The sequence below is a fragment of the Buteo buteo genome, chromosome 6 (assembly GCF_964188355.1).
Source record: "Buteo buteo chromosome 6, bButBut1.hap1.1, whole genome shotgun sequence".
Lineage (NCBI taxonomy): Eukaryota > Metazoa > Chordata > Aves > Accipitriformes > Accipitridae > Buteo > Buteo buteo.
In genome coordinates this window covers 12,935,486-12,948,090 of record NC_134176.1, presented here as the reverse complement: position 1 = coordinate 12,948,090, position 12,605 = coordinate 12,935,486, and the positions used below count along the sequence as shown (strand labels likewise).

General features: G+C 35.6%; 1 protein-coding gene across 9 annotated transcripts in view; it reads left to right on the top strand.

Moving 5' to 3' along the window:
- WDR20 (WD repeat domain 20) overlaps positions 1 to 11,043 on the top strand; it is a 47,630-nt gene extending 36,587 nt beyond the window's left edge. For 2 of the 9 annotated variants that reach the window (XM_075029812.1, XM_075029810.1), the window contains one exon: positions 10,629 to 11,043. In XM_075029812.1, the coding sequence (XP_074885913.1) occupies positions 10,629 to 10,682 (54 nt within the window). In that variant the 3' untranslated portion in view covers positions 10,683 to 11,043. The other 7 variants (XR_012650668.1, XR_012650667.1, XR_012650669.1 and 4 more) reach the window with 7 other exon arrangements.
- The last annotated feature ends 1,562 nt before the right edge of the window (positions 11,044 to 12,605 follow it).

Here is a 12,605-nt window from a genome sequence, read left to right as displayed (position 1 = left end):
CTTTCTCTAAGTAGTTTCAGTGTTATGTTACTGTCAGTTTTGTTAGGCAATTTGATCATTGACAAGCTCGTGCTTTTTGATGGCACCTGTTCTATCATTTGAACCTTCATTAAAATATATTACTAGTTTTAACTCTTGTTGTTAATGCACTTGAACACAGATAAAACTTTCTTTTTCTTCTGTCCAATGTATAGCAAGCTAAATTTTGAATGAAGCTAAATGTGGTGATTATTTTATTAAAAAGTACTTTGTGCTACAATAGCTTTGTTTGCCAGCAACATTGTAAAGTAATACAGCTATGAAAACATTACCAGAGTTGATCTAGCAAAAAGGACCATTAGTTTTGTGAAAATTTCTGAAAGGGCATGTAGGTTATCTGAAGAAAAAGAAATAATCTGGTAATACCTGAATATTGCCATGTTGGGCAACCTAAATGAAAATCTGATGTTCATTAGGTTTTAACTATTTGGTTCATAAATCTGACTTTTGAAGTGGAGGTACTGTATATATTTATATACCACATCTTCATTGCTATAAACTTTTAAGTAAAACTCAGTAATTTTTCTTAAAACTGTTTGTATAATGTAAGTTTCTTTTGAGATGTTATCAAATTTGTCACAACATAGGTATGCGTAGAGAGCTATGTCTGCTCTGCATCTTAATGCATATTTAAAGGTTGAATCTAAAACTAAAACCTGTAAACCCTTTTCTGGGCAGAAGGGAGGAGGGTGTTCCCTAAAAGTATTTTTTACCTAACAACTACAGATCCAGCATTAATTAAAAAAAAAAAAAAAAAAAAAAAAAGAGCACCCCCCAAAAACACTAAACTATTTAAAATGTTTGTCCTAAATGAAAATACTAAAGCAGTTATCACGTCTGTGACTCAGTGCAATTCACATCTTATGAATTAACTTTATACGCATACAGCAGTGCCTCAGATTTCTATTGTAACCTATATTTTCTTTTTGTTCTAAAACTCCTTTGTGTACTACTAAACACTACACTGTTAAATTTATTTTCAGTGGCTGAGGTGGGTTTTGTTAAACTGGGTATAACTTAAATATTTTTGTGTATTGACTTTGATTTGGAATATGACATTTCAAATATTTCAGAGATAAAGTATGCAGTACCAAAAATCAGGATTTATGTATTGGCCAATATGGAAAACTTTAATTACAGGTAAGTAATTTTCATGCTGAAGTTATCACTTTCAAAATTAATATATTGCACAGTGATGTAAATGCCATATTGTTTAGGAAGTATTTACTTAAAATTTTTCAAATTAATTTGTTTTTCTGATTTTACTTGCATTTCTAGTGAGCTCACTCTGCTGGTAAAAACTAAATTTTGGTGGCATGTTTACAGGGCTTTGATAGGAAAATATTTGTGCCAGAAGGACATTATGACCATCCTTTTTGTTTATAGGAAAGCACTTAATAATTTTATTTAATGAAAATTGTCAAAGTATAAAACACTCATGGTAATGTCTTTCTTACTGGGTTATATACCATTCATTTCTGTTTCACCAGCTGTTTTATCCTAGGCTATCCCATTACTTTGGGATTTAAAGCTGCTATTTCTAGTCTTCCTTTTGAAATATGGGTCCCCAAGTGATCTTAAAACTCCGCCACTTTTTTGTCTGCCAACTCTAGAGTGAGAGCCTCTGAATCTTGCTGCTTCTTCCATCATTGCCTCAAAAGGCCTTCATTAAATTCATGCCACTACCAGCCTAAAGAAAGAATTGGATGGAAAACTGAAGCAGGCTTGCAGTGTCTAATGTAATTTCTGTTGCGCCAGTGCTACCTTTCCCTCTCATTTTTAATAGCCATTGAAATAACATGCTGGATAATTGGACAGTGTATGACAAGTTCTCTTCATTTTTCTGGTTGGGCTGGTGCTGCCCTTAGTGGGAAAAAAAATTCAGAAATGTCTCTTCAGCCATGATCTTTATGATAGTTGATAGGCTGCACAGTACTTACAGAGTATCCTGACTGTTTATAAACTTTCCAAATTACTACTTCCGTGTATACATTATCATACCTTGAGCTTCCTCACTGGATATACCATTCTTGCATTGCACTTCCAGAACTGTTGTACTAACTCTCAGGCAGAGTGAGGTGAAGTAAATGGCAAAATTCAATTAGAAACAAATTGAATGAGGCTCAGGGTTCATTAATTTCAATTTTTTTACTGTCATTTCTTGTTAGCCTGTTTTTGCGGAAGAAGGTTCAGGGTGGTGAGCAAAATAGGTTGCCTTAACAAGAGTATGAACTTTCTTCTCAACATGGTGACAATTAGCTGTCGCTTCTCCCCCCGTCTTTCCCAGGCCCTGATGGGAAACCTAAATGGGATTATAGAGCTGTTGTATTAATCTGAAAACACAGAAAAATAATTTTAAAGGAGCCAAGGTAAACTTCATGTGCTATCTTTATAGCTACTTCAAACTGAATTTCAGGACCTGCGGAAGCAATTAAAAATAAAAACAAAACCAACCCACAAAACCCGTGAAAAACCAAAGTGGTATCTGGATATGCAAAACAAGTTTTCTCTGAACTTTGTGGTCAGAGGAACTATCTATGTGATTTCTGTGTTTGACTTCAGAAGTTAATTTTGAATTCACCATCTTGTACAGTGACTCCATTATATTTAAGTGAAAGTTGCTGATTAGTTGTTTCCTTTGTAAGAAAGCTCAAGGTAAGATTTGCCAGGAGTATGAACAGGTGAAATGGCAGTGTATAACCTAGCAAGATAAACATGCTACCATTTTGTAAAACAAGTGCACATGGAATTTATTTATTTGACTTATTGTACAGGAAAACTTAGACTTAAATTATAACATCCTTGAATTTTCTAGTTAACTACAATTGTAGTACAGTATCATGTTTTAGTATGACTTCTGTTTTAGTGAAAGTACTTAAACATTCATGTACTATATTTGAGTGAGATGAGCAGCTATACATACTAATTCTTCCTCAATGGAAAGGAGCATTTCATCATTACAATTGAAGTTCAATTGCTGGTATTTAAGTACTATCAAATAGATTTCTTTCAACGTGATACGGTATCTGTATAAACTTCAGGGATGATTATAGTAAAACTGAAACACAGCTATATGACTTCAGGTTACCATGCTAAAATTTGAAGCTTTCTGTAATGTGCATGATAGCAAAGTTGCACATAGCATACCCACATTATCAGGGTGAATTTAAACCTAGTACACTGGTGTGATATTTATAGCAAGGTATGTGTGTTTGCGCGTGTGCGTGTGTGAGGAGGTGTGACTAGTGGCTCCAGTAAAGCCAGGAGAGATCATAACCCTGTAAAGGCTTTATGATGAGGATGTCTGGATTAGGAAATAACATGACTTTTACTAAACACTTTTTAGAAAACCCATGTTCTGAATTATCACCTCTTAAAATTTGATTATGTACTTGGAATGACTGTATATGTCTGCCCCTTTAACAACATAAAGCTACTAAATTAATATTTAAAATGCTGGCCTGCTTATGTTACAATAATAAAATTTGTGTCAGTTCATTTCCTGTCAATTTACTTGTAAAGATTAAACAATATTTTTTCTGCATTTTATGAGTTCTGTATACTGGAGTTTGTTAAAGATTGACATGTTAGGTGATACTGTACAAAATTGTATTGACTTTAGTGAAAATCAAAAGTAAAATTCATATGTATTTCCTTTTTACACTTCCATCTAATTTCTTGACAACTTGAATAAATTTCATAGAGCCTTTCTAACATGAACTATTGTTAATTTAACTGTTGCAATAATTAAGCTTTAAGAAGTATTGTTGGTATATTTATAATTTTAAGAAGATCATGTTTGTTTCATACTGCTTATTTTTAGCTGTTCTATTGTCACTGTTACAGCTGAAGAACTTTACTAAATACTTGACATTACAAAATAACTTGCTGGGGTTGTCCTCTGTATACTGATGTTAAATAAAAATGTGTGATTGAACTGTAAATGTAGATAACTTTCAATAGTCCTTTCCACATTTGAGTTTTAATTTATCTTGCAGTCCTTAGGTGGTCTTATGCTATCATACTGTGCTGAACAAATGACCACAATGAAAGCTGTTAACTTGCCTATTTTAAAGTAAGAAGTTGATCGCATCCTGTAACCTGCTCTGAGTAAATGTTTCACTTCATCTCAAGACAATGCATACATTTTGATGTTTAAATCTTGCTGATAAGGTCATGTCTCATGATATTTATTTTTTTTTAGGACTAGAGTAATATGAAATAGAATACTTACCAAACTTGTTTAAACTCAGATTCAGTAAAACATGGACATGGATGTATCCAGATTCTCTCTGCCTACCTGTCAAATAGGAGCTGGGGCAGAGCATTGTCCTTCCTTCTAGGACTCTACAGGAGCTCTTTCCTCTATGGATTCTGGTGCAGGGTATGTTCTTTATTCCAGCTTTAGATCTTGACGTTTACCTAATGAATACTGAATTTACAGCCCTGAGGATATGGCTCACTCTGATTCAAGCATCTTGTGTCTAGAAAAACTGTGGCTAGTCTAGAACTAAATTCATCTGAACTAAACCTAAACTACTCTAAAACTCTGGCTGCAATATTTCTTGGAACCAATTTAGGTGACGACTTAAGACGTTGTCCTTCTGTCTGAGTGGACTAGGAATTGTGCCACCCTTGCAGCAGCGGTTTGGTGTTAACCGATGAAGGAACCAAACAAATTATATTTACCAAAGTCTTTCAAAGGGAAATTTCAGTGACAAAGATAGTTACTTTGGGCCCAGTCTGAGGTAGGACTCTGTCTCTTAGGCAAAAATACTCTGTAGACCAAAGCTGAGGAAATCATCTTTCTTATGTGAACTTGAGAACTTTCTGGTACTTTAGAAGGTATTGTTTGACCCCTATGATGGTCTATATACATACATATATTTAAGAATGGTGCCAGTGGAGCAACAAAATTAAATTGGTCCTGAAAGCTTCTAGGAACATCCAGTTACATCAAATGATGCAAGAACTGGTTGGCCAAACCAGATTCTCAACAGTCAGTGTGAGCATGAAACAAAACTAAATTCCACAAGTTCTGTGGTCATAGAAGATACTTTGGCAAAAGATGTCTCACAACATGAAAGTGTCGTCTTGTTTGTCTTTATTTAATAATGTTGCACAAACTTCTTAAGGAAATAACTTGTATGATCACATTATTTTCTGGTTTTTGAAGTTGGATTTTGGGTAGGTGCTGATCAACCTCATCAAATTCACTTGGCTCATTTCTTCTTCTGCTAAGACCACACTTATTTTGCAGCTAACACAAATGGGGTTGCCTTAAGTCATATGCTTTCCCTGAGATTTTCCCTGGTTTATCTCAAATTCATTATTTTCTAATATGAAAATTTTAAACCTTACTGACTTTTGTAGTTTGAGGAAGGTAGAGAAACCAGAAACCATTCCTAAGCATGTGAGCCCTTACTACCTAAATGAAACCTAAGGTCCTATTGCTCGAGCCAGATCAGGTTTTTGCTGGCAAAAGCCTTTTTTGCTTTTCCCAGCACACAAGTAGTTGCATCTTAAACTATTTTTTTTTTTTGTCTTGAACATGCGTATCTTCCATTTGCCAACCATATACTAGTCTTGAAGTAATCTTGCCTAATACCACTAGACAGATTTTTAGTTAGTCTGCTGGTTTTCTAGCAGCAGTTTTTCTTGACTTTTTGTTGATTATGAGTAAAATGGTGATACACCTCTAGTAGGAGAAAGACTCCTTTATGTACACAGAAGAGAAGTTGCAAGTAAAACCTCCTTGATGCTACTACATGCTTTTACAAGATCTGGTGTCAGATGGTTTAAGCATTTATACTTTTCTGTAACACTACTAGAACAAAGGAGGAAAAAAAAAGCAGCAAACGAAAGACAAATAATACATTTAAAACTCCATTTAGTGAACACATAGACTGTGTAAAGATAGGTGTTAGCTTTGCTGTATCCTTTTAAATCCCATACAAAATACTTCTCTGTAGTATGTTATGTGAATGTTCAGCATGTTCTTCCTTGAACATTCTCATTTAATTAATTTTATGACTCCATTAGGATTAATATCTGATTTAGTGAGTATATGCAGTTCAGAGACTTATGCTAATAAATGCTGATTCATTTGGATAAGAAACTGTTGGAGATTTTGTTCATGCAAATCTTAAAACCAATTCAGCTGATTTGACTACAGAATTTTAAACAAATGTGAAAAATCTCATTCTGTTTTGGCATATTCTTGCTCAAATACTGGATTGGACCGTGGGCTCTTTTGTCAAGCAAAGGTCTCATCTAGATTACTTTTTCAAATTGCTCCAGGAATATCACTGTTCTGGACAAGAATAAACTACCTATGGAATATTCTTCACATAGTAAATTCCTGTTATTTCATATACTGGCAATAGCAGAAATGGTTTAACCAAATGAGTGCCATTTTTGTATGGGCATTAGTTAATTCAACCTTTTTTTAAATTGGTTTAATTGCATTAGTGAAGTCTACTGAGACTTTTTTTATGTTCGTTGTTACATTGGACCCTTTGCTTTGTTTTTTCTACCTTTCAATTTCAAAACAGAAAGTAGGAAAGACGTGCAGAGTTCAGACATCCAGCCAGTTACTGAGAGTCAGCTGAGCTGTTTTACAGAAGGAGCGCGCTCTTCTCAGGGTGAAGGCTGAGCGTGTGCCAGGAGCATTGTGAAGTAGCACATAGACATGAACTGCCCATATCCTGCTCATGTGTCCAAACTTGCAGTTTATTATCTAGATTAGTGAAACTACATTTGATTGCATCTTTGGCTCCAATTAATCCTGTTCTAATTTACATGAAGAAAATATTAACTCAGTAGTTACTGATGGCTTTTTTTCTTAGTAGTACCTTCCTGATTTTTTTTTTTTTAAACACAGCAATTACGTGCTGATCTTTCATAGAATTAGTTTCTGTTGTGAAGCCTTGTGTTTCATATCTTTGGAAGAAAAATACCCCCCCTGCAGTCTCATGAATTATGAAGAGGGTTAGTCTTAACACTGCTGCAGGTCTTTCTGAACAGACCACAGCTGTGAGTGCCATGAACCTTGGGTGGAAATGAACCTTACTGATCGTATTTGTTATGGCTTTTCATTCCTACCATGCAAGCCTATTTTTACCGAATACGCAAAGCCCTGTGTGTTTTGGGAAGTCAGAGAATACATAGATAAACGTAGAACAGCCCTAGCAACTAGTGCTGAAATAGTCTGCGTTCAGTACTCTCACACTGCTAATTGATGTAAGAAAAACGACACTGTGTTCTGTGAAAGAAGGACATTTCAGCTGTAGAGTATTCCATTAAGATGGCAGATGGTGCAGCACCTACTTGGAGGACCCTCCCTGAAGTTGTGATGAAGATTGTTGTGTCAAATTCCTGACTTAGGTCTCATAACTGTTCAATTTCCCACCCCCTGCTAGACCTGCATGCTGACAGTGCTACTAACAAAAGGCTACATATATTTTTTCAAAACTTTCTTTGAACAGTCTCTTAATTTGTTTCTGCTGCTTGCTCAGTATGATCTGTTTGTTCTTAAACTTTAAGCTGATGCCCTGTACTGCACGGCAGTTGTCGCTTCTCAATTCTTTTGTTTTCCGTCATGGCTATTAAACTGTGTGGCCTTGCTGTTGCGCTAATAAGTTGCTGCAGCTTTTGTTCCATCTTTTTTCCGTCTCGTTGAGTAGACTGGGTGGTTTCATCACAGAAGGCACTGGAGTCTAATTTGTTATTCTTTCTTTACAGGCAAGAGCTTTCTATATATATTTTTTCCATAACCTTATCCATTGTATTATTCCCAGAGAATGCAATTACAAATATTCTAGTCCCACACCCTTTGTATTACAGATCAGACTCTTACAGGGTAACTTTTGTATCAAAACTCTAACTTTTTTTTGAGCCCTCACTTGTTTTTCTAATGTGGCTTTCTAAAGTTTCCTATGTTACACCTAACGTAACTTCTTAAATGGCCTTGCTTGAAAGGTTCTGATATAACGGCAAAATTCTACAGAATCTCTTTTGTTACTTGGGACCACGGAGAACGCTTGCCACTTTGGTAAAACTTACATGCCTAAAAAACTCCTACTCTTGCTTTTCTTGTTTGAACATCTAAGGTCTAAGATGTCTTCTGAAATTAAGTACTTGGAAGAACTCAGCATTTCTCATCTCTCCCACAGAAGTGAAGTTCTGGAAGTTTTAAGGCAGTACTTGCAAAGTTTTTGAAATGTCTGTCTGCAGTAGCACAAGGGTATTGATCTTGAGATTCTTTCCACTTTGGTGTTCCTCTGGCTTGCTTGCTCAGAGTTGCAGAATTAATTCAGAGTGAGGATTGAAATATAAGGAGTTCCTAGTATTCACTTACTCAGAGCCACCTGCACTGCACTTCTGCTCTTTAAAGCAGGGAGCATTCACAGCCTGGGAGATGAAACCAGGACTGAGTGACTCCTTGTTCCTAGTCTTGGAACTTGAATTCCAAAGTGCCTGGTAGTTCACGAGGAACAAGGCACCACAGTGAATTTCAGTATGTACCGCCTGTTTCTAGAGGAGTTGTAGGAAAATGAATGACTCCTCCTTTTGTTTTCCAACAATTGGTTGCATTACAGTGTAAATCTGATATTAGAACAATGCTTATTTCTCTTCATCTGTATAGCATGGTTACAAGCCTGTTGAAAAAGACTTCACATAATGTCATCCCTAGTACTTCCTGTGTGCTTATAAAGCACATATTTGCATATGAACAGTTTGGACCACCAGTTTATTAAAGACTGAAAATAATACCTTTGGACGTCTTTTTCCAGGGTACTTGAAAGTCGCTTAGTGGATGTAATCTTCTGGCAAGAAAGACCTTCCAGTTGCTGCTGCACTTAATAGACTTCTAAAGAATGCTTTGGTAATGAACTATGGAGTTCTGATTCATCTTCATCACTTTTGAACAAAACTTTCTTGGTAAAAATTTTCAGAAGTGCTTCAGTAGCTTGTTGGCTCTAAAATTCTTTTTTCACCATCTATTCCTTAACTAATAACTAAGAAACGTTTTGTTCTCTTCTTGTGAAATATGCAGTATCTTTGCACATCCTGAATGTTAAGCAAGTTTAAAGACCAGTCCACTTAAGTCTACCTCAACAGTGTTTGAATTGGATATCCACTACATAAACGAGTAAAAATTTAAAGTGTTCTCGTTCCTCCAGGTGTGATCTATAGAAGGCACCAAATCAAGCGCCACATACTTCATTATATATAAATGTGATCTAAAATGTGTGCATGTGTATATACACACGCGTGCATGCGCACACCCAGAGTCTGTTTTAAGTCCTACAAATGTATCCAGAGTCATAATGTGCCTGAGCTGGTAGATTAGATGTTTTTTAAAAGGACGGGCTATGGTTTTAGTAGAAACTTGATTACTTGAATCCACCCTGAAGTCCTCCTTCCACCTCTTCTGTCTATGGTCAGGGTTTTCTTCCATCAGTCGTGACTTTTCAGTTCTTGGATCCAAGCAAAAAAGAGCTCCTGTAGATTCTGAAGATGTGACCTAATTCTACATTGTGTGCTAATTGCTGCCTGAGCTTGTCTAGTTTGATGGATCTGAGTCACAGGATCTTAATTTTGAGGTAAGAACCTAAGCTGGTAGCTGTTTAGAGGAATTGCTAAAAGTGCATTTATCACGCCTGCATAATAAGGAGTTGCACAGTGATACTCATTGGTGTGCTTCCAGCTTAGCTGCCATTGTGCTCCTCAGCCTGCTGGCACTTGTAACTAAATAATGACCTTGCAAGAAGACTAAATTGTATTTTGATATTAAATTTTTCCTAAATAAGTCTAACATACAGTTACTTTTATGTGAATTATTAAGGGGCTACTGTACATAAATCTGAAATGGAATCTGTCTGTTGATATCTACCCATAAGGTATAGTTGCCTTAATCCAGAACAGTAGCCCCTGTCTAGCAAGGGGTGCTGCACAGTTGCAGGATTATGTCTGAAATGAAGTAAGTCTCATTTTATTTGAATGGTGATGTAGTTTAAACGAGCTGGTAAAAAGTTTTCCCGAATGCAAGCTTAAATTGTAATGGGAAATCTTTACTGAACTCTTGCTCAGTGTTTCATTCTCTTTTAAAATTTCCAAAATAAATATTTGGTTAGATAATCTATTTTTCTATTCAAAGCTTGTAATATTCAGTAGCATCTAAGAGATTGAGCATTTCCCTGTATCAGGTTAGGTGTCAAACTTGTTGATATTGGAATAGGTTTGTTGCTACCCTAATAAAATGCTGATCGCTTTTTTGGTGTATGATTTTTAAAGTTTCACAGTTCACAATGACTCAAAACGCAAGGTAGATTAAATCAAATGCTGGGATCAGATTCATCATGTCATAAACGCACACACTTTCTTACTGACTGAAAGCTCTTTTGTGTGCTGCTTGGCTGACACAATAGTGGCTTAGATTCTGTTGTGGGAAGGAAGGTGCTGACGTCTAAAGTAAGCAAGTGGTGGTAAAAATAAGTTGTACTCGTTTTAGCTTCAGGCTAAGAACTTTATAAGAATAATGTCAGGTTCTCTTGCTGGATTAATGTAAACTGCTTTGTTTGCAGGGTTTATTGTCATCCCAAAACCAGGCCAATTCTCCAAGTGGAACTGTAGTATAGCCATCACACTACTGCTAGCAAATCTCTGAACGCAGGACAAGAAGTAATGACAGTGGAACCAGGAGCTGTTCTTCAGGCAAAGAGCATCACAAATTATAATGTGGCAGAGCGTAAACATGGAATTATGTGAATCACATAGTACTTTGCAAATGAGTAATGTAATGAGTTCTTATTACAGCTAATACTGCTAGGCTGCTCACCCAAGGAAGGGTTTTCATTTAAAAAAAAAAAAGCTTCCTTTGGTGCTGCAGGAAAAAATAGTAACGTTTTTGGTTTTCTTTATACTTTTCAAGTCCAGTGTAATTTAATCTCTCTCTATAAATATATAAATAAAAGATATATATATATAGTGTAAAATAAAGTATGTTTCTTAAATTCAACTAAGTTCAATGGTTAAAACTAGTACTTCACCATTGTTTATTTTGCACTGATTTTTTTAACCAGAGATGGCTAGAAGACAGCCTGGAATGCACTCATGGAAAATGAAAGTCATTACTTTCTGGCTTCAAAATGTTATTCAGGAAGATGGATGCTGCAATCATAGATTTTTAAAACAAAATTGTTTTGCACTTAAATAGTTTAATGCTAATAGAGAATTACTTTAAAATTGGTGTCCAGACACCAGAAAAACTATGTTGTGGAGAAAAGATCCTTTGTATCTATTAAACATTTATTTTAATATTGTTGTTTCCAACTGCAATCAGCTCTGTATTATATGTATAAATACTGTAATTCAGTGATGGGGGAGGGGAGTAACGGAGTAACACTAGAAATTCTCATTCATTTACGAAAGTGATATTTCTAATTCAGAAAATACATATTAAACTATCTTGAATATGCATTTTTGTTTACTTTCTGTTCAAATTCAATCACTTTTGATGTAATCAATCCTTTGTTGAATTAAACGTTTGGTACAGAAATACCATCTAAACTTTGTAGAACAAATTCCTTTCAAAAAGTTTGAACATCACTTCATATTTAATATAGTTGAATTACAATTAGGAGAGTAAAATAACATTGTTCTGTTCTCATTCTTAATGGTTTATCTCCAAATACATCATACAGTGGAAATCTTGCAGACAAACTTTGCGGGATAAGGATTTTGTAATCATATAGTCCTCTATATTTGTCTTGGGAGTTGAAGTGAAATATCCAGCAGCAGTAGATATACACACTTCCTGACTAGGCAATCTAAAATTAGGTCAACATACTGGAGTAGATGCGTTTCTGAGACAACTTGTTTGTCTTACATCAGGCACCTCATTTATAATTCAGTGCTCTTAAACTGATAAGTGTTATGGAGATAGACATATCCATGTATTTGTATAGTTTAATACTGCTTGTCTGAACACGTTCTTTTTAATCAGCCAGCAACAGAACACTTAAATTGTTTTCAGTAGTTCTTGCAAAGATTAAAAAAATCCCCCAAGAGACGTTGCTCTGTGCCAAGCCCCAGAATGACAGAAGTATCTGCCATAGCTTTCCCTTTATCCTATGTAGCAATATTTGCAAATAGGCTTTTGCTGAATCTTGCAGCTGGACATCAGGCAGGCAGAGCAGAAGGGAGGCCACTAGGCCTGGGAATGTGGAACTTGCCCAGGTACGCACATGCTGGATCTGAGGTCACATATTAGTGCCCTTCCTGCTCTCCCAACAATAAAGCTGGGTAGAATTTTTTAAATTGCAAGTAAACTTTAGCCATTTTCTGGCAGGGGAAGTTAATTTTTTTCAGGAAATGAATGAAAATTTGGGAGAAACAACTGCAGTAACTACTTGTAACTAAGTCTTATTCTTGTAATGCAGCTAGCATGTAGAAAACTGCCACATTCATTTATAAGCTGGCAATTAGATTGTCTACTTTAGTAAAGATGGAGCTGTACTTTACAATTCTTCTCTACTTATGTTCTTCTAAAATATAAGGAA